The following is a 22,145-nucleotide window of genomic DNA, read 5'->3' on the forward strand; positions in this document are numbered from 1 at the left end:
AATGAGTGGTCACAGTAGGAATGTTTTTCAAGGACAGAGAATTCAATCATTTTTAATAGTGGTTTTGCCTTGGAGCCAGAGCCCCTCTCCTCCTCTGACAGCTCCATGGTGGCATCATTGAAGGTTGACAGCACACTGAAGCAGTCACCTGTATTATTATATTCCTCTGCAGTCGCTAGGGGATAGATTTTCTAGTCATACCAGGATGGAGCCAGTGGCTTGAACAGATGCCACAGTATGTGGAAGGAACTTTTCCAACAAGTGTCTATGTAACACCCCCAATCTAGTTCCCTATTGACCAGTGTATAAACTAAGAGGGCAACAATAAAACACGCTGTACAAAATATAACCTCCAAATTTATTTGTATAAAATGGACATGCAAAGGGTTAAAACCAGACTGAGGCTAAGATAGTTAAAAAGAGCTCAAATGGGGGGAAACTGTTAAACAGAAGTGCAGTTCGTCATAGCTGGGTGTGCTCAACTTCGTCTTCCTGCGTGGGCGAAGCCAAACACAACAGGAACGGGTCTGCTGTTGGTCACAGGCTGGTCGGTTGTAGCCTCACTGCTTGGGCCTCTGGTAACTCTACTAAGTAGCAGTGGCTCTACACTGGCAGCTCCCCAGACCACGACCCAGCTGTGTACCACACTCTTGCAAAGAGTCAGCAGCCTCAGCACACCCGCACACTGCATACAGGAGACAAACAGAAGACCCAACAACATCAATTTATAAACCATCCCATACAGACACTACCACCAGCCCACATAACAAGAGCTACCCCCAGGGAAGAAGACAGTCAAAATCACTCTACCTGCACACAGGAGACAAACAGAAGACTCTTGAGCTTAGTGTGTGGCTGGTTAAATAGTTTGCAGATGAGGTCATGCCCAAGCACACCTGTCTGCCATTAGTCCATACCCATGCAATCAACCCAAGTGCAAAACCACACCCACCAAATGCGCACTCACTCTAAGTGCTCACCCCTCACACTACCACTGCACTCAAAATTGGCTGATACAGGTCTACCCCGTTACATCTACATCCAGGATAAGTGCAGGTGGTGGTAATCCAACTTGTTCTCATAGTTGCACTTCAGCAGGTATAATCCTCTACTTAGAAATGGGATTGGTTAGGACAGGTCAGGATAAGATGGGATAGGATGCATATCCCTGGGGAAGATAAGTCTGTCAAACCAAATATATAATAAAAAATATGCAAACAACAAACATAATTTATTATTAGAGCTTTGATTAATACTTTTAGTAACTTTTCAAGCAAATATGCCTAGAATTCATTTTTCCAGCTTCTAATATGTGAATATTTGCTTGGTTTATAGTCTCCTGTGATGACAAACAAAAAAGACAAGAAGATGGGATCTTCTGCTCTCATGAATTTCAACGGGTATTTTTCACTATTTTATAGACCAATATTATAGACATTTATGAAATATTTGACATTTTATAGACAAAACAATTAAGCTCTTATGGTTATTCAATGCAATAAATGCCATATTCAATACCCTTGCTGCTTCTGAGTTGGGACAGAACTGTTTAGACTAAAGTCAGTGCATGTGCAATGCAAATTGCATGCCCGAGGTTCATATTTGCAGCATCTGTGATTTTTTTCCTGAAACCTCCACGAGAGACGCTCTGGCTCTTATTTGGCAGTATGACTCTTTGGCAATGTTCCCACTCCCAAAACAAAACTGTTTAATTTATGGTCAACAGCAGGTATGCATCCATACTTAAAGTGGTGTAGTATTTGGTGGTCCCAAATAGAGCTTTATGTATGTGCTTATGTACGCTTTATCCAAGCGCACACATACTGTTTGTACACATGCCTTTTGGGGGGTAACATAATTAGGGTCCAGTTTGTGCAGAAACCACCTGAACCCCTCATCTTTTACAAATGTAGGTCTGCAATTAAGTGTAAACATGGCAGTCTATTTCCTTTGTGTTTTGCTCAAAACTTCTTTATGCAATTACTGCTGAACTGCAACCACACCACAGCATTATCCCCACTGACAGTAGAAGAGGAGATAGCCATCACCTGGCCACAGTGGCCCAGCTGGTTTCTGGCTGAAAATTCAGCATATTTTTGCAGTTTTCTAGTCTGCTAATGAGAATGTTCCCAGCTGGGATATTTGCAAAAAAGCTGTCTGGTAGGAGGGAGAGGCCCCAGTAATACCCAAACAGATTTAAAGGATGAATGTTTCTAAGAGTACCCAGGTAGGTTTACTTCATTCTCTACTCTGCCATCAAAGGTTTAAAGTTCTTATCAATTTAAACTACTGGTTTTGGTGATACCGGTGTTGCAAACCTGGCATTACATTCAAACCCCAATTTGTGAAATAACCCATCCGCAGCAGAAACAAACCTTTGTTCTTGTTTTAGGCGTTTAAACTCCAGAGTCGTCATCATGATTAGAAATAACCAGAGAGCAAAGAATGTTCTCACTATATGTGATGCACAGTAACCGCATTATTCAGCAGCTACTTTACCTACCTGAGGCCAAAGCTGAATGGTTACTTGGGCAAAAACACACGTACACACACACACACACACACACACACACAGTTATAATCATGTGTGTATGTGTCTGTATATGTTGTTATACAGGAGAGGAACACAAAAAAGTACAATCTAGAGCAACATATTTATTTGGTATGACCAAAAACTGTGTACAGTCAATGCTTTTATAGTGTGTATTCCTTTTATATATGTATATATACACACAGGCGCGTGGGACCGTGTGTGCGTGTGGTTGGGTTTGTAGCTAATATTTGTCTCATTAGGGATGAGATATGTGATCTGGGCCTCACTAATGGAAAAGGATAGGCTTCATCAATCTCTCACACTTCCTCTTCCCCTGTGCTCTGCAGAACGCTGTGCATTTTATAACCATATGAGAATCTTATACTTAAAATGAATTATTTGTATGGGGGTATGTCACCAATGTAATTTCAATTACTCTGTACCCACAGAAAGTAGTTTTTTAAATCTGTATCACAGCCTACCACAGTTCATAGAGCACTAGGCTACATTTTCCTGCAGCTGGTGTCAGTCATTAGCCATGCGCCATTTAACTTGTAGGGCTAGGGTTAGTGAACATTATTCTGCCAGTAATACAGCACACATTAATTTCAGGGTGTTCCCTCTCTAACAACAGGACATTTGTAATGACCTTGTAGGTCTATATCCCTCTGCTAATGATGGCAACTTCTGCGCCACTCTACTGCTCACTATGCCATACGAGAGTTAATGTCAGGGTGTGTTAGAATGTATGAACATCTGAGGAATTGTTTTGTCTCATGCCTCTCCGTTCCCAAGTGAACTGGTGTTGTTAAGGCCACTCTGCTTTTAATGTTATGATTGTCCTTTGCTTGTGGCCAGAGGCTCGAAGCTGCCCTAGGTGGCAGGTCTCTGGACCAGCTGGTTTGCGTACTTCCTTGTTCTTTTCTTTAATAAATATTAAAAGACAACATTTGTTGTCATTCTTTTATTTGCCTAATTCTTTACTGGGAAATATACAATTTCCACAACAACATCTTTGCTTGAAAAGTTACTAAAATTATTAATGAAGGCTCTAATAATAATTTTGTTTTTGTTGTTTGAGTACAGATGTTGCTAATATATTGCTAATAATAATAATGTCCCACTTAGTCATGACAGTGTGACAGTGAGCCAGGACCCTAAAACTGAAGCAGCTAAATAGAATTCAGCCATCATTAATTTGATTGTTTACACCTTGCTTTTCCTACTGTGACATGTCAAAATGTTAACAAAAGAGACAAGTATTTTTGTTTTTGATGAATAGTGAAAATGTACTAACAGGCAAATCTGCGGGATGTTGTGGTTCCATTGTTGCATTTTGAAGAACTCAGCAACAGAGTTTCACAAAATCTGTCACAATGTCTTAGAGTATTTAATCTTAGAGCTGTAGCTGTGGGTGAATCTGTGAGATGTCGCAGCTTTGCATCATTAACTTCTGTAAATAACAGTAGAGCTGTCTCTCTGTTGGTCTCAAACATACTGCGAAACACTATTACTGTGATTATGTCGGTCTTGTAAAGTATGTGTAAAGTGTGACATAAAGCTGGTGCCCATTTCTAATTACTGTTCACGTGCTTCCTCAGAATTCACTGTCCCTAAGATTTAGTAAATAAAGTTACTATTCTGTTGCTTGTTGAGGTGAACAAATATTCTCCTCCAATTGTTTTGGCTTCTCTTCAAGCTATTCAGATGTTTGTCTTTCTCTGCTTCGCACATACAGTGAATGGTTCGGAATTTTTTTAATCACCATCATCACTTCACTGTGGAATGAATGAACCAACATCACTGTCACCTAGGTACCGGTTTGTATGATGTCATTTTCAGCCTTATTTGCGTATTAAGAATGCCCACCAACAAGTGTTTGGATTTGCATCAGAAAATGCAGACTAAAATAAGGTGATTTAATTGAATCATTAAATGTTTTGCACATCCATATATGAATTTTAACAAGATTTTAGATGTACCTTCCAATAGCTTTGGGCCTTTTATTTCATCACGTTTATTGACTTCCATTAACATCCTGTAATTTATTATATAATCAAAATTTAGTATTTTTACTTGGTATGTTTCACATTTTAGTTTCACGTTTCGTCCCTCATCCGAAGGACCACCAGGTGCACATTTTAGACAGAGAAGATGTATGGTTTGAAAGAGGTGTCAAGGAAGCCATCTACACCAGGGTCGAGAAGCCGTCATTGAACAGAGGAGGGGGTCTACGCCACCACTTATCCCCCACTTACAATGCTGTCCTTTCATCACTTCCCAGGAAACTCAACAAATGTAACCTATTGGCCTCAGGTGAAGATACCAACGATGGTCGTTCAGTCTTGGGCACAGGTAGTCTTAACGACTGTAACGACTGTCGTCACAGCAACAAGGAACACTAACGAACCAGCGGTATCGATGACCCGGGCCAACGACCCCACTGAGGTTAAATAGCTGAGTTTCCCTGCCAGTCAGTCAGAACTGAAGAAGTCCTTTGGATGAGGGACGAAACGTCTTCCAGTATCTTCAACCAAGTCCAGTTGCCCTTGATTTTAACCTTCGTTGGGTAACTATGACCTGGATGACTGAGAATCTTCATAGACATTCTGTACTATTCTTACATTAATGTGGAAACACATTTCTCAAAACATTTCTTTTCTTCCTTTTACCCAGTTTTGTAGTTGTTTCAAATGAAAACTGCCAATAATACTTTTTCTGCATTTCCCCAAGGCGGATTTTGTGACATACTTATCTAAAATGGCCTGTTGGATATGTGCCACAGGTTAAAAATAAGTCTAACAAATGTCCCCAATTCTAAACCTACAGTATGTTTTACTTGCTTTCCAAGTGTTGAGGCTGACAGTGTCCCATGGGGTTAGAATTCCATCCATCCATCCATCCACAACCGCTTATCCTGCGTACAGGGTCGCGGGGGGGCTGGAGCCTATCCCAGCTGACATCGGGCGCAAGGCGGGGGTTAGAATTATTCAATTAAATTCTTTATCGACCCCTCTACAAATCCCCCGTTTGATAAATTGTTGGGTTTATACATTGTGAGGTGATTGTTGTCATTTTCCTCCAAACTATTTGAATGTAAACTCTCCAACTCAACATTTTATCAATAATTATACTGACAGGGCAAATTAGGTGCCGCTGCAGTAAAACCCATACCAGTCCATCTTTGACAGTTTTATTAGTGTCACAGCAGAAAATGTTCTATATTGTTAGATACATTAGTCTGTCCCTGCAAATTGACCCCGGATAAGCGGATGAAGATGGATGGATGCGTGGACATTAGTCTGTACTGAAGGAAAACTAATCTCAGAACTGAAGTTTGTCTTCTCATATTCTGGCGATTTAGTTGCAAGGTACAATCATTTACAAAAGTGGAAACATTTGTATAGCTTGAGCAGCCAAGTTCCCAGTAATAGTTTTAAGCAGGATATCAATAATCTATGATAGATTCAGTATGGGGCTTATTTTACAGTACAGACTCTAAGAAACAAGTCATATATTTATAAGTCATATGGCTGTTAAAACATTAAAGAAAAATAGATGCTATAATTTACCCTCTAGGCCTCTCTTTTTTGTATTCCTGCCTTTCTATTGCTTATCTGACTTTTGATTTGTTACTGTGTGTGTTTGTCTGTGTGGGCACAGCGTGTGCATGTCACTTAATTTCCATATCAGTGTGACAGGGGTGCAGCTGTGGTGTGTCAGACCAGTTCTAATAAGCGGGACACAGTGAGTCCTGGATCATAGGCTTTAGATAATTGTCTCATTGCTATTCAGGCATCCAATAAAGTTTAAAACTGGCAGTTCAAAGTCACTGACCCATGAGTAAACAAAAAAAAGACACACATACATACCCACAAACACTGTCAAACATGAGGTGGCACAATAACAACAAAACATACAGACACACAATCCATTCAATCAGGATGGAAGAATAAAGGCATGGAAGCACACAATAAAAACACACAAACTTGCACACAAATCCATTGGCCAGCTGTTCGTATGTTGCAAAATGTAAGATGCAATAAAGGGGGATACTAAGCTCCTAATTAAAATGTAGGCTTTAATTGTGTTGCTCTACTTTGACAAGTAATAGGAAATCTACAAGTAGTAAGTCATAATAACTAGATTTGTTTTATTAGCCATGGTTCTAGAGATTAAACATTGTTCAGACTGGCTGATTTTTTCTCCAGCGCCATCAGATCAAAAGTTTAATTTTAGTAAGTAATGACCTTCCTGCATGCTAACACGCTTAACTTAGATGATGAACATGGTAGAAATACCATAGGATACCTTAAAAGCTAGGTTAGGCAACGTTGGAGAACTAGCAAGAGGAAGCTAAAGTTTGAAAGCATCCAACCAAAAAAGGAATACCCCTCCCTTCAGACTTCCCTCACATGCCAATCCTCCAAAACGTTTTTTCATGCACAGTGAGTGCACGGGCAGGTAGGTAGGCCAGTTGCTGTCAAATGTAAAGAGAATTTCAGCAAATATAACAAAACATGCTTCTGAAATAAATTTCCTAGCCCAGCTTTAATACCATAAACCAGCAGAAGACACCAAGAAACTGATCTACCATAGGGAGGCCTTTCAATGCCTTCTATTTCTGTACTCTGAGTGCAGACACACAGGACAAAACTAACAGGAAACAAACCCAGACAGGCTCTTGGAGATGGATTGTGTTTGTATGAGTCATTTTCCAGTCATTTAGCTTGCCAAACTGGCTTTCTGATTGAGGAAAACAATGGATTCATTTGTTTTCTGCTTGTTAGACTCTTCCCTCCATCTTTTTCTCTGAATTTTCTCCACAACCACACAACACCACCACTCTCATTTTCTTACTCATTTCCCCCCCTTCTTGCCCTTTCTTTCCTTCCCTCCCTGACTCCCTCGGTCTCCCCCCCCTACCCTTTTAGTCCCCCTTTTTATAACCCCCCCCGCTCTTGCTTTCTCTCTGTGAGAGAGTGAGACAGAGATGAAGTGACTGTATTGACCGGTTGACATTTCTAAAGTTGATAAATGTCCTGCTGAAATAACATGGAATCACTCAGCCTTTCTCCCACATGGTACCGTATATATTTATTCATTGTAACACATTTGCAACAGCACAGCCTTTGTACAATAGCACCCCTGACGTGTTCTTCATGTACCATATGAGATAGACAAACATGTACCTGTAATATGTGGTTATTAATCAAGATGCTTTCATATAATAAAAAGTGAGCACTCAGCTATCAGTTTGTGAGTCGTTATCCTCTTGGTTGTTCACTAGCTCACCTATCACCTAATATCTTGGGTGGTTAAGAGATGTCTGATTTGTGTTGTTTTAATTATAAATTTGTGAGATCAAACTGTGGTGGGAGACGCATTTGGATGCTTTTCTTAAGCAAAACTAGAAATATTACAAAATACTCTTTTACTCTTTTCTACTGCTGATACAGTAAAATATATGAGCATTTAAATGTTATAGAGGCAGAGCAAATTCTAACTACATATTATACTATTTTGTAGTTTATTCAACATGCATAATATTTTATGTATTGTATATATGTCCATACAGTACAAATGTAAAGCCCCTGTACATGTAGTCCCCCTACACAAGTGCATTTTACCTTATTAGAGTTCTCCTCTCGACTGCATGGGCGTGTACAAACTGTTCTTGACTAACATTTCCTTCACCCTTCTGTTGGTTTTGGTGTTCTTTCAACATTCTTATTAGCACATGGAGTTTGCCAGCATCATGTAATTCACAACAAAGGTCCATCCATCTTACGCCTGACTAGAGGTCTAATCAGCAAGAGTGATTGAAAACACCTGTGTAAGTGGGCAGAGCCTTTAAATTGCAAAGCATCAAGTAACTGGTGAAGTAATACCTTGTATGTGGTGAAGTAAAAAGTACAGTAGCAATACAGTACAATTGAAACAGAGTTAAAATTAAAGTAGCATCACATAAAAATACTTGCAAGTACCTAATGTAAGTAAATTCCCTAAATAAATATCCTACATTCCACCATTGCCTTCCATAAATGCAATACAACGATTTCATCTTTTATTTGAAATACATTCTCAATTGTTGGGATGTTTTTGAAATCAAAAGAATTGGGATGGCAGAAAGTCATAGGTAAAATATTAAAACTGGGTTTTGTTGTTACAAATTACGTCAGATTATGCTTCTCTTCTGGCCAACCAGTAGAGATGATCTCAGTAGGCTGGTAAATTGGATACAATGTCTGTGGTTAATTAAAAACTTTAAATTTTAAATTTCTCAGATTAGTTTCTGATTAACCCTAAAACAGATTAAAACATTAAGATAAATGGGAGCATAACCTTAAGTCAAGCATTTACAGTTACAGTTAGAGAAACTGAAAAAACTGCCACAGATGGTAAGGAGGTGGTCTGGACAAAGATGGACATCTAGTGGTGACATTGGGACAAGGCATGTGGTTTAAGAGATTGCAGTAGCACAGTTGACATGTGTTAAGTGGGTTTATGAGGTGTAGTCCAGTGTTAGTTGTTTCAGGTTATGGTTATGACATATTATGACTGTGAGGAATAAAATGAAGACATGCACATGTTGTTGCTTTCCATATACCACAGACCAACTAATATACAGATAAGCTTTTCTTTGTAAAGCCAGAGAACTGGCTGACTGATCAATGTTTTCAGTGCAGTTCCAACATAGTTCCATCATATCAAAACATAATTCTTTCTATCAGAGGTGGAAGAAGTATTCATATCTTTTAAGTAAATAAAAGTAGCATTGCCTCACTACAAGTAAAAGTATTTCATTCAAAACATTACTTAAGATTGTAACCATAATCAGCAAGTTCAAATTCTGCAGAAAAGTGGTCCCTGTCAGTTTTTTACTATTATATTTGATGTTTCTGGATTAATATTACTGGTGCATTAATGTGTAAATTGCATTTTACTGCTGTAGATGTTTAAGGTTGAGCATATTTTATGTCATTTTATATAGGATTATAGAAATTTGTCTCGGGCATTCGATGGACCACAGTGCCCTGGCAGAACACAGCCATCCACATATACAGTCACACTGCAATAACATTAAACACTTACATTCCTACATAATCCCCATCAATTAACTGGGGGTGTTTCAATTCAGTGGTTCTCAAAAGTGGGATCCCAGGGTTCGTAGCAAATAGGGGAATATTTTTTTCACTGTAATTACAGTAACAGAATGCATAACTATTTTGGTCTCATCTAAAAGCAAAACTCCTATCAGATGGGGGAAAATGGGGGGATCGTGATCTAATTTTTGTCAGTTTGTCAGTGGTCCTTGACATGAAAAGGTTTGAGAACCACTTTCATCTATGAAAGCAATCTAAGCAATGCATCGTTTTCTGTAAGATCATCACGTTTATTTATTTATGTCAGCTTTGTGTCGATGCATTTTCCAGCTAATCCAAGGGGGGGTTTACGTAGTTTATTTTTAGAGAATGTTCTCTACCCATGGAGGAACACTTCATCCTTCAGTTTATCAGAAACATTTAAATTTAAAATACACGGTTTTCACTGCATAGAAGTAAAAAGTACAGTATTTGCCTCTGAGATGTAGTGCAGTAGAAGTATAAAGTTGTATAAAATGGAGATACTCAAGTAAAGTCCAAGTACCTCAAATTTGCACTTAAGGACAGTACTGGAGTAAATGTACGTATTCCACCACTGCTTACCATGCATTGTTCTTTGAAATTACAATAATATGTATTTTCAATTATCTGACCTGACCTTTTAAACATACAGTACATCTTTGTCTGGCATTAAATAAATTCTAAAATCTTTCACACCCTCCTGCCATGCATAAAGAGCTCTCTGTTCTCAACTTGATGGTGAATAAATCTCCAATCTCTCTCTTGGCCGGGCTTTTGGATTTCAGTCTCTGCTCGTTAGCTTGTTTGGCCCGAGAACCAGGATTTACAAATCCTTCTTGCACTGAATTGACTCTCGGGCCAAGACAACTACGTCACCCAGAATCCCTAGTGGTGGCCATTACTCAAAACGATTCATACAACATAGACACTGAGCAGAATGGGAAAATGATTTCAACATTGCTGAGAGGGAACAGCTGCAGGATTCTGCTGTTGGAGGATTGCAGATTTCCTTTTCCCCTCTTCCTCTCACTCAACCCCTCTCACTTACTCTCTCTTCTCTATTTTTGTCTCCATATTCAGTTTTTCTTTCATTTCTTCTTTTTCTCAGTTTTCTCCATCTCATGGTCCTTTTTTCAGCCTTTCTGCCGCTCTTTCCCACTCACTTTTTATTCCAGTCTATTTCTTCCCTCTACACCCACATGAACACACACACACACACAGACACATACACACAATTACACACAAGGGATCCCAACTCTGAAAATACATTCCCAGGAATATTAGCCCAAGGAATTTTAATGGGGCCCTTTCACATTTTCAGCCTCGTAAAAAAAAGAAAGAAACTAACATGCTGTTCGCTAGTGGAACAGTGTGTGTGTGTTTACAGTATGAACTGGTTGTGTCCAAATGTCACCACAAGAGCGGATATCCAGAGGTTATGCTGTGAAAGCTGTCATTTGTGAGTAAGAATTGAAGTTAGAAATGTAATTTTCTGATATTCTTAAGGTTGGAAAATCAGAATTTAGGGTGAGCCGTGAGCTGTTGAGTTGAAAGTAGACACTGAATCTCTAAATAAACCACAGAAATGTGGAAACCGCTGCCTAGGAGGAGAAACCTGGAGATAAAATGACCAGTTGCATTCAGTGAAAAGGGAAGTTGTAACAGACTAGAAAGAACAACTGCAGCATGTTGTATGCTTTGCCACAAACTCACGCATACACAAGCACACTCTCGTATACAGAAACCACCATTTAGGGTATGAATTTCAGAGCATTGAACTCATTTAACTCCTCCTTTTTCTTTCTGTGTATGTGTGATTGTGCATGTCAGTTTGTGAACATGCGTGCTTGCTTGTGCATGTGTGTGTGTGTGTGTGTGTGTGTGTGTGTGTGTGTGTGTGTGTGTGTTAGTGGAGCCACATCTGGAAACAATAGAGCAGTAGATGCTGTCACTTTCCCTATACCTCAGGCTTTTGAGTGAGTTCTTAAACAAACACTCAATTCACTCACAGTAAATTACAGGAAGGCAATCTGAGCTGCAGACTTAGATATTTGGACTCTCTCTCTCTCTTTTGCTGACACACACACACACACACACACACACACACATTCAAGCACCAGAATTAATCAGTTTCTCTAGATGCAATTTTACCCCTGCGCTGGTAAATTGCAACCTAGCGTGCATTAAGTGTAATTTTAAAACCAAATTGCAACAAATTTTAAAGTGAGAGGAGCTGTGAGTGTGTGCTCCTGTGAATGTTTCTGGGTGTGCTGTAAGTTAGCGTGTGTTGGGTGGGTCTTAAGTTCATAGCTGATGAGATGTGATTGACGATAGGGTAATGTTTACACAGTATAATCATGTGTTTCCGCTGTGGATTCAAAACAAATGTAGTGGTTATGGAGCATTTTTCGTATCCTAACCCACAGTAACTGTTCGAAAGAAACACAAAACAGAGTCACTGCTGTATAGATGTGCACAGTTAGATAGTTTAAGAGGCTGCAAACAAATCTTCAAGAGCGTTAGTGCCTCATACAGCACAAGCATTTCATTTGTCTCATCAGACAAGAGGTGGCAGCATTGCTCAACCCATTAACTGAACACAAATGCGAGGACATGCAGAAGACTTTATGCAATGTACTACATGAACCCCGAACTCACTCACTCATATTCTTAACTTGCTGGCTGTGGCTTTTAGGAAGCAAGGAAATGTCACTATATGTCACACTGAGGCAGGATTACTCATCAGTCTAATCTTTAATGCCTCCTCTGAATCTATTACATGTTTGTTAATTCTATGAATTAATTATTAAGAAAAATTGACACACAGGCGCTTTTCAAAATTTTCTAACATTGTATAAAGATTAATCAGTTAATATTGAAAAATAATGAAAACTAAAAATTTGCTGCAGCCCAAATTCTATTGCACTAATTTGTAGCACACACACATGTTCATACATAAACACACAAAATGGCATCACCATGTTGGAAACCAAAACGTTTTTATTCATTATCTTCTTCTGATACAAAAGTGTTTTTAAATAACAATTTTTGTCACTTTTTACAAGGATAAATTAGCAATTTCTTTTATAATACATCGATAAAATCATCAAGACAACAAGTTTTCTACACAAAGCAACAGTCTAGACCTTAAAGGCTACGATCAGTGTTGATGAACTGACCCCCGACCCCCACCCCGACCCTCCCTACATTTATTCATATGTGGGGTTTTTACAAATCTGTATCACCAGTGGTTCTCAATCTTCAGTAGGCCGTGGCACACACTCATCATGTTTCAACTACTCTGTGATTGTTTGGAAATGTCACCTGAAGCTCACCGTGGTAATCTGAGAGTAGACGACCAAAACATTAAGAGAGTTTAAGAGGGGAAATGCATAAGCTCAGAGGGGGAGGTGGTCAAAGGGTAATTCAATTTACTTTAACTAAATGTAATGTTTGTTAAACTGGAAATTTAATAAGTGTGCCATGGTATGCTGGTTTGAGAAACACTGGTTTTTCAGGGCTCTAAGTTTCACCAGAACCACTAAAAGTATATTTGAATGCAATAAGGGTGATATTACATTTAGTTACATCTGACATATTTGGGGGAAAAGGGCAGCCCACACTTTAAAAAGGATTTTCCTACCATTCTAAACATTCATTTAAAAAAATACCTGTGACAGGCTGAGTGAGGCACAATCTGGTTTTAGATGACACACAGGTAGGCAAAGCTCCAAATGATTCAAGCCCTTATACACTTAAAAAGCCCAGAACCAAATATTATTTACTCTACTTAAATGTAGACGACGTAATGTGACACACAACCCACGTATTATACATTCAAAGACTCACTGAAACGTAAGAGCTTTGATAGATAGATTGTCAGGCAAATATACGTTACACGGGGCAGTCGCAGAATTTGGTGGATGCAGCAGTAAGACATGACAAGTCAGGACCAGGAATAACTTTTAAATTCATACATTTAGTACATGCTATAAGTAGTTATTGAGAGAGATTAAAACGGTGGGAGATGCACCTCTGGAGACAATTATTGAAAGTCTCATCTCCATCATCCATGAAATCTGAAATGTAATGTACAATAATCTTTTCCAGGGATAACTTGATTGTCTGGGAAACGAGCCACAACACAGCAGACAAGGTTAAAGAGAAACAGGCAGGCAGTGGGCCAATGAGAGCATCAGACAGACAGACGTACAGATATGCAGGCTGCCACTTTCATTGTGCTTCTGTGATGGCCTCAATGAACTGAGGCTATTTAAACAGAAAGTCAAAACCGATTGTTAGGCAGATTATTATTACTGTTGTATTACTGTTACTGATCATAACTATTTCCTGTGTAAGTCAGGGGATGAGATTTGTGGGAACTGATTCCCATGCGAGTATACCTGCATACATTTGCATGTGAGTCTGTGACAGCTCTTTGTTCCTGCATAATGTGTCTTTTGGCAGATGATTGTCTAATAACCTCTAATTCTTTAACCTGCCTCAGGTCCGATGGTTGGAGAAGAGGGCAGAGGGAATAATTTAATTTCCTGGATTTCACGGTAACTCGAGAGCACACACAGTGCAGGGTTTCCAAGAAGACTGCACACATCATTGGAAGTTAGCTGGGCTTCTCGTAGACCACAGACAACATGCAGGCCTACATTTCCCAGACACCTTACCGCGTCCGCATTTATGGGTCAATAAAAGGTACAGCTGGGTTGCTCCCAGGATTCATTGCAGTATGATTTAATAGCTACCACAGACTTTACTTAAATGTACAAAACAGATTTTAAAAAAATAATCTCTTGTTGTGTTTCTCTGCTTTCACAACATTTGTAAGAAAAGTGATTGAGTAGATTTGTATTCATTTGAGCAATAGACCACATTCGAGTTATTTTTTCAGAGAAGAACTGGCCAAACTCTCTCTGTTAAAAGGCTCTCTGCATATTAACATATTGTGTAATGACTTGTTACTAGTCCCATCTCTGCTGTCCCTGGTAATGCACTTGTAACAAGCGCACACACTTCACATGTTGTATAAAATTATAGTGCATTATTACAGCTTAGAGTTGGTTTCCCCCCACAAAATCTGAGCAATTAAAATCATCTTCTCTTTTATATTGTACAAAAGGCAATAATTTACAAAAATGGATAATAATATTGTTTAAATGTAAAACTTCATTGATTTTAAGGCCTTGTTTTATATGTTTCCATCCGATTTTACTTTTGGTCTGGTATTTCTTTTGTTTTGTTTTTCCAGTGTGGACATAAAAAACCCACAGGAACTCAAGTTGTCAGATGCTTTTGGGAAAGGTCAACCTACCTCTGTTTAAAGTCTGCACCAAGACCCTCCAGTGTAAAATTCAAACTTCAAAAAGACCCGAAAAAGACACAACGGTATAAGGGTTACTGTATCCAGCAGGTTCAGTCTCTTCCGCTGAGTGCTCTGGAGAAAAGAGAGACAGAGAGGTAGACGTGGTGCTACACAGCTTATCGGTGTGTCTGGTCTGCATATTGGTGCTTCTGTTCTGCCTTTCCCGTCTCTCTCTCTCCTTCATTTCTTGCTTTCTCTGTCTCTCTGGGCAAAGGAAGTCTAACAGAGGTAGAGAGGCTATTGTTGCTACTTATGCACGACCCGAACCTGCACTTTCCTCCTCCATTACCCCTGTGAGAGGCTCAGAGTCACTTAGACGGGGATGAGACATGCTTAAGGACTCACAGTGAGCTTTTATGATGCCATTACATCCAGTGGCTTCCTGGAGACAGTCCCTGTTCATCTCCCTCTCATCCCTCTCTCTCTTCTCTGTCCTCTCCTTCTCTTCTTAGGCAGAGTGACTTTGGGTGAGGGGAAACCAGGCAGAAGTCCATTCCTGTCCGTTCTCTTTCATTCTCCTCACACCACTGTCTCATTACCTTTCCCCGGCTTGATCCAGCCCTCGCCCGGTGCCCTCTTGCCCCCTCGGCTCGCCCTATTGTCCCTGAGCAGGCGGGCGGAGCAGCGCTGCCAGGTGTGGAGGGTTTTTGCGGACCAGATCCACATGCCTGACGTGATGCCAACAAGCAGTGACATGAAGATTCGAAGCATCTCTGACGCCACATACGAGTCCCGGGGGCTGGCCCTGAACTCCCCCCAGTGAGAGAGCTGGTAGAGGTAACAGCCAATGACGGTGGACGCTGGGACAGTGTAGAGAACAGAAAACACGCCGATCTTCACCATTAAACGCTCCAGCTTGTCTGTTTTGGCGCCGTCCTTCTGAAGATTGGAGCGGATCTTGAAAAGAGCCACTAGGCCAGCACAGATGAACAGAGTGCCTGAGGTGCAGAAAGGAAAACAAGTTATATAAGGACCACAAGATAAAAAATAATCACTTATGTGTTAAAGAACTAATTTGGGGTCCGAATATATAAAATACAAGTAGATACACTGATTGTACTATCATACTGCAATTACCTATTAGAAGGTATGTGGCCAGTGGTGCCACCACAAAGCCCGTAAGCGCCTCCTGCTGCTGGTTGCCAACGTAGCAGAGTCCCGTCAGATCATCTGCATCCACCAGCCTCATTATGAGGATGACAATGGTTTTGACCGCTGGGATGGCCCAGGCTGCTATGTGGAAGTAGGAGCTGTGCATTTCAATAGCCTCGTGGCCCCACTTCAGTCCAGCAGCCAAGAACCAAGTGAGAGTCAGGATCACCCACCTGAAAGAGAGAGCAAGAAGAGTGAGAAGAGGCAAAACAGTCATCAGATTGCCCTACTGAACTGGCATTCAATTTGGTTATGAAATACAATGAAAGGTTTCCTGGAAACAGAATGATCAGGCAACGTTGTGCTACTGTTTACTGCTAGAGTTGCTCAAAATTTAACTTTGCCTTATGTCTAAAACATAAGGCAGACACATACAGGCCTTTATTGTAATTAGCTCATCATGACACCAGATGATAATGAGTTACATAACAGAGAGTTGTGGTCATGTTTTAGAAGAGATTGAAGTCCTTGGGTTTTTCAGTGTGTTGCTCCTCCAAAAGGGAAGACAAACAGGAAAACAAGGGCAAAGTGAAAAGGAAGAAAAAGAGCTGTGACAGCAGTGTGTTTCCACTGCAACTACAGTGCAGCACGCACTCAAAAAAAGAGCCTTTTTTTTTTTTTACAAAGGCTGCCTTTGTATGTGGAAATGAATCCATGTGGCACAGAGGTTATGAGACAGGATAGTTAGACTTTAAAGAAAACAGGATGCAAGTCTCGTGTTCCAATTGTTCCACCAAAGTCCATTCACAACGGCTGATTACAATGGGACATAGAGTTGAAGGATTGATGCGCTAAAAAAGATGTGTGTCTGTGTTTGCTTGTACTAACCAGAGTGAGGAAGCCATGCCAAAGAAATAGAGCAGGAGGAAGACTATGGCGCAGCCGGTGCTCTTCAACCCTTCTTGGACTAGAATTGGTACTGCTGTGGCATCCAGGTCACAGGAAACCCGCTCCCTACCCAGAGTCAACCGCACCTGCAGGAAAGGACAAAAAGTGATAGTGGAGAAGGAGAAAAAAAGACAACTATAAATTAAGTTGTATGTATTGTTTTTATTTCACAGTTATTATTCTCTTATTTATTCTCCCAACAAATTAACTTCAATGTGAGTATGTAATACAGAATCTCCCATTCACCAGGTAGGCAACACTGTAGAGATTACAGCACATAGACAGGAAGATGATGGGCCTTTCAGGGTAGGAGAAGCGCTGCGAATCCAACAGAAAGGTCAGGACTGTCAGAGTGGTCGACAGGAAGCACAGCACGGCCCACACTGCCATCCATGCGTCTGTGAAGACTTTGGCCCCCCGTCGGTAGAGCCCGCTCTCGTAGCCACACTGGAGAGCACAGCTTTCGGTCTGTTTTAACCAGGTATACTGGTCAGGTGCAGATCCCAGGGCCTGACACTCCTCCTGGTGGGGTGGATGGCGGACGGGCTGGTAGGGTGGGTCCTCGTCCCCCGGACCCTCCATGCACATGTGGTTATGGTCGTTTTGAGGTGGGAAGAGGCTGCAGTTCAGCACCTGGAGATCAGACATGATGGGAAACGGCATTCTAGTTGCTTATTAAGGCTGTGATATATTGTGAAGATGAGCAAATTTACATAAACTATATGGGATTAAAAATGTTTGCTATTTGTTTCATAAATCCTATTATCCACACCATTTAACAACATCCTAAAGTTATATTTGTTAATATATGTAAGATGTGACTCACCTCAGGCCATATGAAGCCAAACTCATGGAGCACTGGGAGGCATTTTCTCTTGACAGACAGACACATGCTACCACATGGCCCAATGGGGATGGGAACCTTGTCAGTGCACATTGGCACATAGACTGAGCACAGGAAGAACTGGAGAAAATGGAAGATAAAAGATGACATGTTAAACATTTTGCTCCTAGTATATTTCACACAACTCTGCAGGGTGTGTGTATTCTGTAGTTTATAGCACACAGTAAAGAGTGACTGCAGAGCAAGTTTAAAGAGAAATAAATAACACATATGTCATAAAATGGGCTTAAAGAGATGATACTGCAAATGTGAATTACGATTACAATAATGTGGCGTGAGAGTACATCCAAATAACAGCTATTGTATTTTTATAGAGAGAAAAGAGGGGAACAAACATATTGAGGAGTGAAAAAATTACAGTATACCAAAACCAATTTCAACTTAATTGACTGAAAGTGCTGTAAGATTGTAACAGTTATCCAATATTATGTCACATTTCAGTGCACTGCTTTGTAGGATTTGTTCCAGTTCAAGTTAAAGCAAACTGTGAAGTAGTAGGTAAGTCCTGCCAGTGGTGTAGTGCTTGTTAAAGAAGGGGAAACAGTGCTGTGACTACCCCATGGGCCACTTTCTATATGTTACAACAGGATTACAGCTGGTAGGTGGCTACACCCTGTACTCCCACGTGTGAATCCTCCACCTCCTTGCATATACCACTCACTATGCTTCTGCTTTCAATACATTGCATCACCTTTTCTTGTGGTGGGTCTCTACTTTCACTTCTAATTATAAGAAAACTCCACAATTTGAGTCGAAACACCACGGCCAACACTAACCTGCACCAAGGTTATACATACAACTGTGCGTCTTTAAAAGCAATCTGTGAATTTAACATCACTGAGGGCATGTGCCCTGTAATGCTCCATAATCCTCCTAATCCAAGGCTCAGTTTTCTTTGTCCCATGGCAATGGTTTTGAAATAGATATCTAAGTCAGGGTTATAAAGATAGTGTACAGTCTGAAGTCACATATGACTATTTGAGGGGGTTGGGGATGTGAGGGAAGAAGTACTCTAGGGTTACAAAAGGTTGCAATTTTAAGTGATTTCATGCCTTTGCGTTGAAATGCATTTCAATCGGCTTCCTTCAGGTAAAGGAAACAAGCGTACGCTCCGGGAGCTTGGACAGGCCGACTTTAAATACTAAAACGTGTCAGAGTGGAGGTTTTCTGCCTTTTCTCATTTATACCTCAAATACCTAAATATTTAATGGGCTGTAATAAGAACAAAATGCTGTGGGCCGTGCAGCCTTGATCCAGTGATAAAGAAAGCCCAGCTTGAAAGCAGCCCTTGAAAGGAGCCCAAACAAAACATAAATTCAAGAAGGGTGTCATGGTTGGGAAATAAATACACAGAAACATTATACAACTCTTAATTTCTGTGAGAATTTATTTGCTAAGCAAACATAAAAAGTGTGCATCTGTGCACCATGTTAATCTTGGCCTATAAAATTTACAACCGTGAAATAAATCATATAAGAGTAAAAGTAGAGTCCATGAGCTACTTTTCTGTTACATACCTACAGGACTTTACATTAGGACAAAAAACAAGACTTTTCTTTGATTTTGAGTCTAAACCGTGATTCACAACTGCTGACTGTACTAATGACTGTGAGGCAATATGTGAAGTCAAAGTCAGTTATCTGAGTCAAAGCGAACAAAATGTGTTACACTGTTCTCTGATCATTATCTGGGTTGTAGCGCATAGTTATCTCTGCAAATGGAGCAGAGTGGCTAATCTGAATACAGTATTAAGTTTCTCACCACAAATAGAGAATCTTTTATTCCCAAACTGAACCACACGGATTGGAGTTGTCCTGAGTAATTTGCTGTTGATTAAATTAAAAAAGTTGCACAGTCGCCCTGTGTGTAAGTGTGTGTGTGGAGGTTTGTTTTTCTGATTGCACATGATTCAATTCACAAAAAGTTTATAAAAGCAGAAACTATGATATTAGAGGCAACACAATTTCTCACTTATGAATTATGAGTGCTTTACCAGCGACAGTAATGTAACACATTCTGGGTGTTTTCCCCCGACTGTTGGTAACCTGAGTGCTGTCACTTCACTGCTAAAAGCTGCTCCGGTTACCAGTCAGGAAGCCTCCCATTAGAGCAAATGTTAGGGGATACTGTTTCCCTTTCCCCTTTCCGTCCTCTTTAGCATGTGTGTGTGTGTGCATGTGTGCGTGTGTGAGAGAGAGAGAGAGGGGGTGGTGGTGTTGTCAGCTAATCTTACGGGACACTTTTCAGCTGGAGGAGTACAGTTTGGCTTTCGGCTGCAGTTGCTCCTTGACTGTCTCACACACACACAGATGCACACAAATGTCTCTTAAGCAGTGTAATAATTAAGCATGTCTGAATAATGTTAAACCCTATTTTCAAACACCTGTACACATAAAAAGTCACCAAAAAAACTCAGTCACACGCATCTCCACATCCCACCTTCCTTGAAATACTAACGCAAGAGCAAAGAGCATCTTGCTTTTAATGCCGGTGTGCAGATGTCTAGGTGTGTGTGTACAGGTGTGAAAAAGGGTATCTGTAAATAAAAATGTCAGAATACATGTCATTTCAGAAAAAGTAACCTCCATTCATAGACACTATTGTTTGAATTTCCAAAGATGTTGTGTCACCAGTCTTTCCAATAATAATCTTAAATAAAATAAAATCTGGGAGATGAATAAGAGGGCCAATCAAATTTTTTTTTTTTGCATGTTGCATGAGGCAAACAAGCAGCATTTGTCTTGGGGACACTGAGGGCACCATTGTTAATGAGAAGCCGGTACAGTATATAGCACTGAAGACTCAGCTGTTGCGGTGTGGGGCATGAACTCAGAATGTCAACAGACAGAGGGGGCATTTTCATTGAAATTAGCATGACGGCCTGGCACAACAGGAAGGAAAGCAGGGACCACTCCACTTATTTTAACTCTGTGGGGGTCAGCCCATATCATGCACCTCATTATCACTGGCACCCATCAGTCTGAACAGTTCACGGGATAGTCAACTATTGCTAGTAACTGTCATGTGCTCTGGGACCCCCCCCCCCCCCCGCCCCCCGCCCCGCTCCTCTCTCTCTGCACACGCATAAATATAGCAGACTGTCTCGCCATGCCTTTTTTTGAGTCCAGGATCAGTGTTCCTAAATTTGTGCGCGTTAGACCTTCAGTGTCTCCCTCTAATAACACACTGTCTACATTTAGTGTGCATTCAATGTGTCTGACATCACTCCAGTTACCTTGAGTTGACTGGAGCAGCCGTATTGTATGAGCGGCGTGAACGTGGTCAGCTGCAGCTCGGCGTCCGACTGCAGCACGTTGCCGACCAGATTGGGCATCTTGGTGACGTTGTAGCCGAGACCCTGGCACATGCTGATCCGGATCGGGTCGCAGGTCATTTCCTCCACCTCGTCGCCGAAAGCCTGCACCACGCAGAGCGGCCCGAGCAAGACGAGCAAGGCTGCTCCGCCGAGGGACACCATCGTCCCGGGCATGGTCACCGCGACACCGGAGCGGCTGCCCTCTGGAAATGTTGGCACAGTTGCTATCTCCTCAAACACAAAGTTAGGTTCGGTCGCCCTGGAAACCGCGGCGCGTGTTTATAGTCCAGCAGGAGTGGAGCGCGTGTACTCCGTGCGTTTTGGAGGCTATAATATCCGACTCGGTGCCATTCAATAGATTAAAACATCCAGAAAGCAGCAGTGAACCATTGCGCTAGCTGTGCGTAATGAAAAGCGCGTGTTTTTAATTAAAGCAATGCGTGCATCCAGTTGAAAAAAACCTACATCTGGATAAATCCCGCAGTCCTTCTGTGCTGTTTCCCGTTAATAACTCCGTGTGGAGAAGCGCAGCGCAGCGACGCGATGCAGCGGTCTTAGTTTAGCGCCTACTGCCTGCGAGCGTCCAGCTCTAAACTTTATTGTGTCTGTGCGGGGAGACTGTTTTGCCCGTCCAAAGGAGAGCCGACCAATCCATGTGGGGAGTTGGTGTTTCCCTGACCAACCCTTGACCAGGAGGGCGGGATCCATGAGAAAAGAGAGAGAGAAGAGCGAGCCGCCTCCCCTCCCCTCTCCCCCCCTACCCCATCTCCTCCTCTCTCCTCTCCTTTCCTTCAGCTTTTTCTCTTCTCCTGTCTCCTTGTTTCATTCCCTCTTTCATCCTGTTATGT

General features: G+C 41.1%; 1 protein-coding gene and 1 long non-coding RNA gene across 2 annotated transcripts; both read right to left on the reverse strand.

The window, feature by feature from the left end:
* Positions 1–339: 339 nt before the first annotated feature.
* LOC119883211 lies at positions 340–8,273 on the reverse strand. Its single transcript, XR_005440603.1, has 2 exons — positions 8,164–8,273; positions 340–685 (listed from the first exon to the last, which is right to left on the reverse strand). It is a non-coding gene; the product is annotated as an uncharacterized LOC119883211 (long non-coding RNA).
* A 6,328-nt stretch (positions 8,274–14,601) lies between these two features.
* On the reverse strand, positions 14,602–21,937 carry fzd4 (frizzled class receptor 4). Its single transcript, XM_038693507.1, has 6 exons — positions 21,217–21,937; positions 17,904–18,041; positions 17,324–17,710; positions 17,018–17,163; positions 16,115–16,362; positions 14,602–15,975 (listed from the first exon to the last, which is right to left on the reverse strand). The coding sequence occupies exons 1-6, from the start codon at positions 21,469–21,471 to the stop codon at positions 15,557–15,559; spliced, it is 1,593 nt and encodes a 530-aa protein (XP_038549435.1). The 5' UTR covers positions 21,472–21,937; the 3' UTR covers positions 14,602–15,556.
* Positions 21,938–22,145: the final 208 nt, after the last annotated feature.

This window comes from Micropterus salmoides, unplaced genomic scaffold, assembly GCF_014851395.1.
Source record: "Micropterus salmoides isolate LMB-PRFRI ecotype aquatic unplaced genomic scaffold, ASM1485139v1 Ms_hic_scaffold_3, whole genome shotgun sequence".
Lineage (NCBI taxonomy): Eukaryota > Metazoa > Chordata > Actinopteri > Centrarchiformes > Centrarchidae > Micropterus > Micropterus salmoides.

Coding starts and splice junctions, on each gene's coding strand:
- fzd4 (XM_038693507.1), bottom strand. CDS start 21,471: ATGCCCGGGACGATGGTGTCCCTCGGCGGAGCAGCCTTGCTCGTCTTG. Junction 17,711..17,903: donor TTGGCTTCATATGGCCTGAG/GTGAGTCACATC, acceptor TCTGATCTCCAG/GTGCTGAACTGCAGCCTCTT. Junction 15,976..16,114: donor GGCCACATACCTTCTAATAG/GTAATTGCAGTA, acceptor TCTGCACCTCAG/GCACTCTGTTCATCTGTGCT.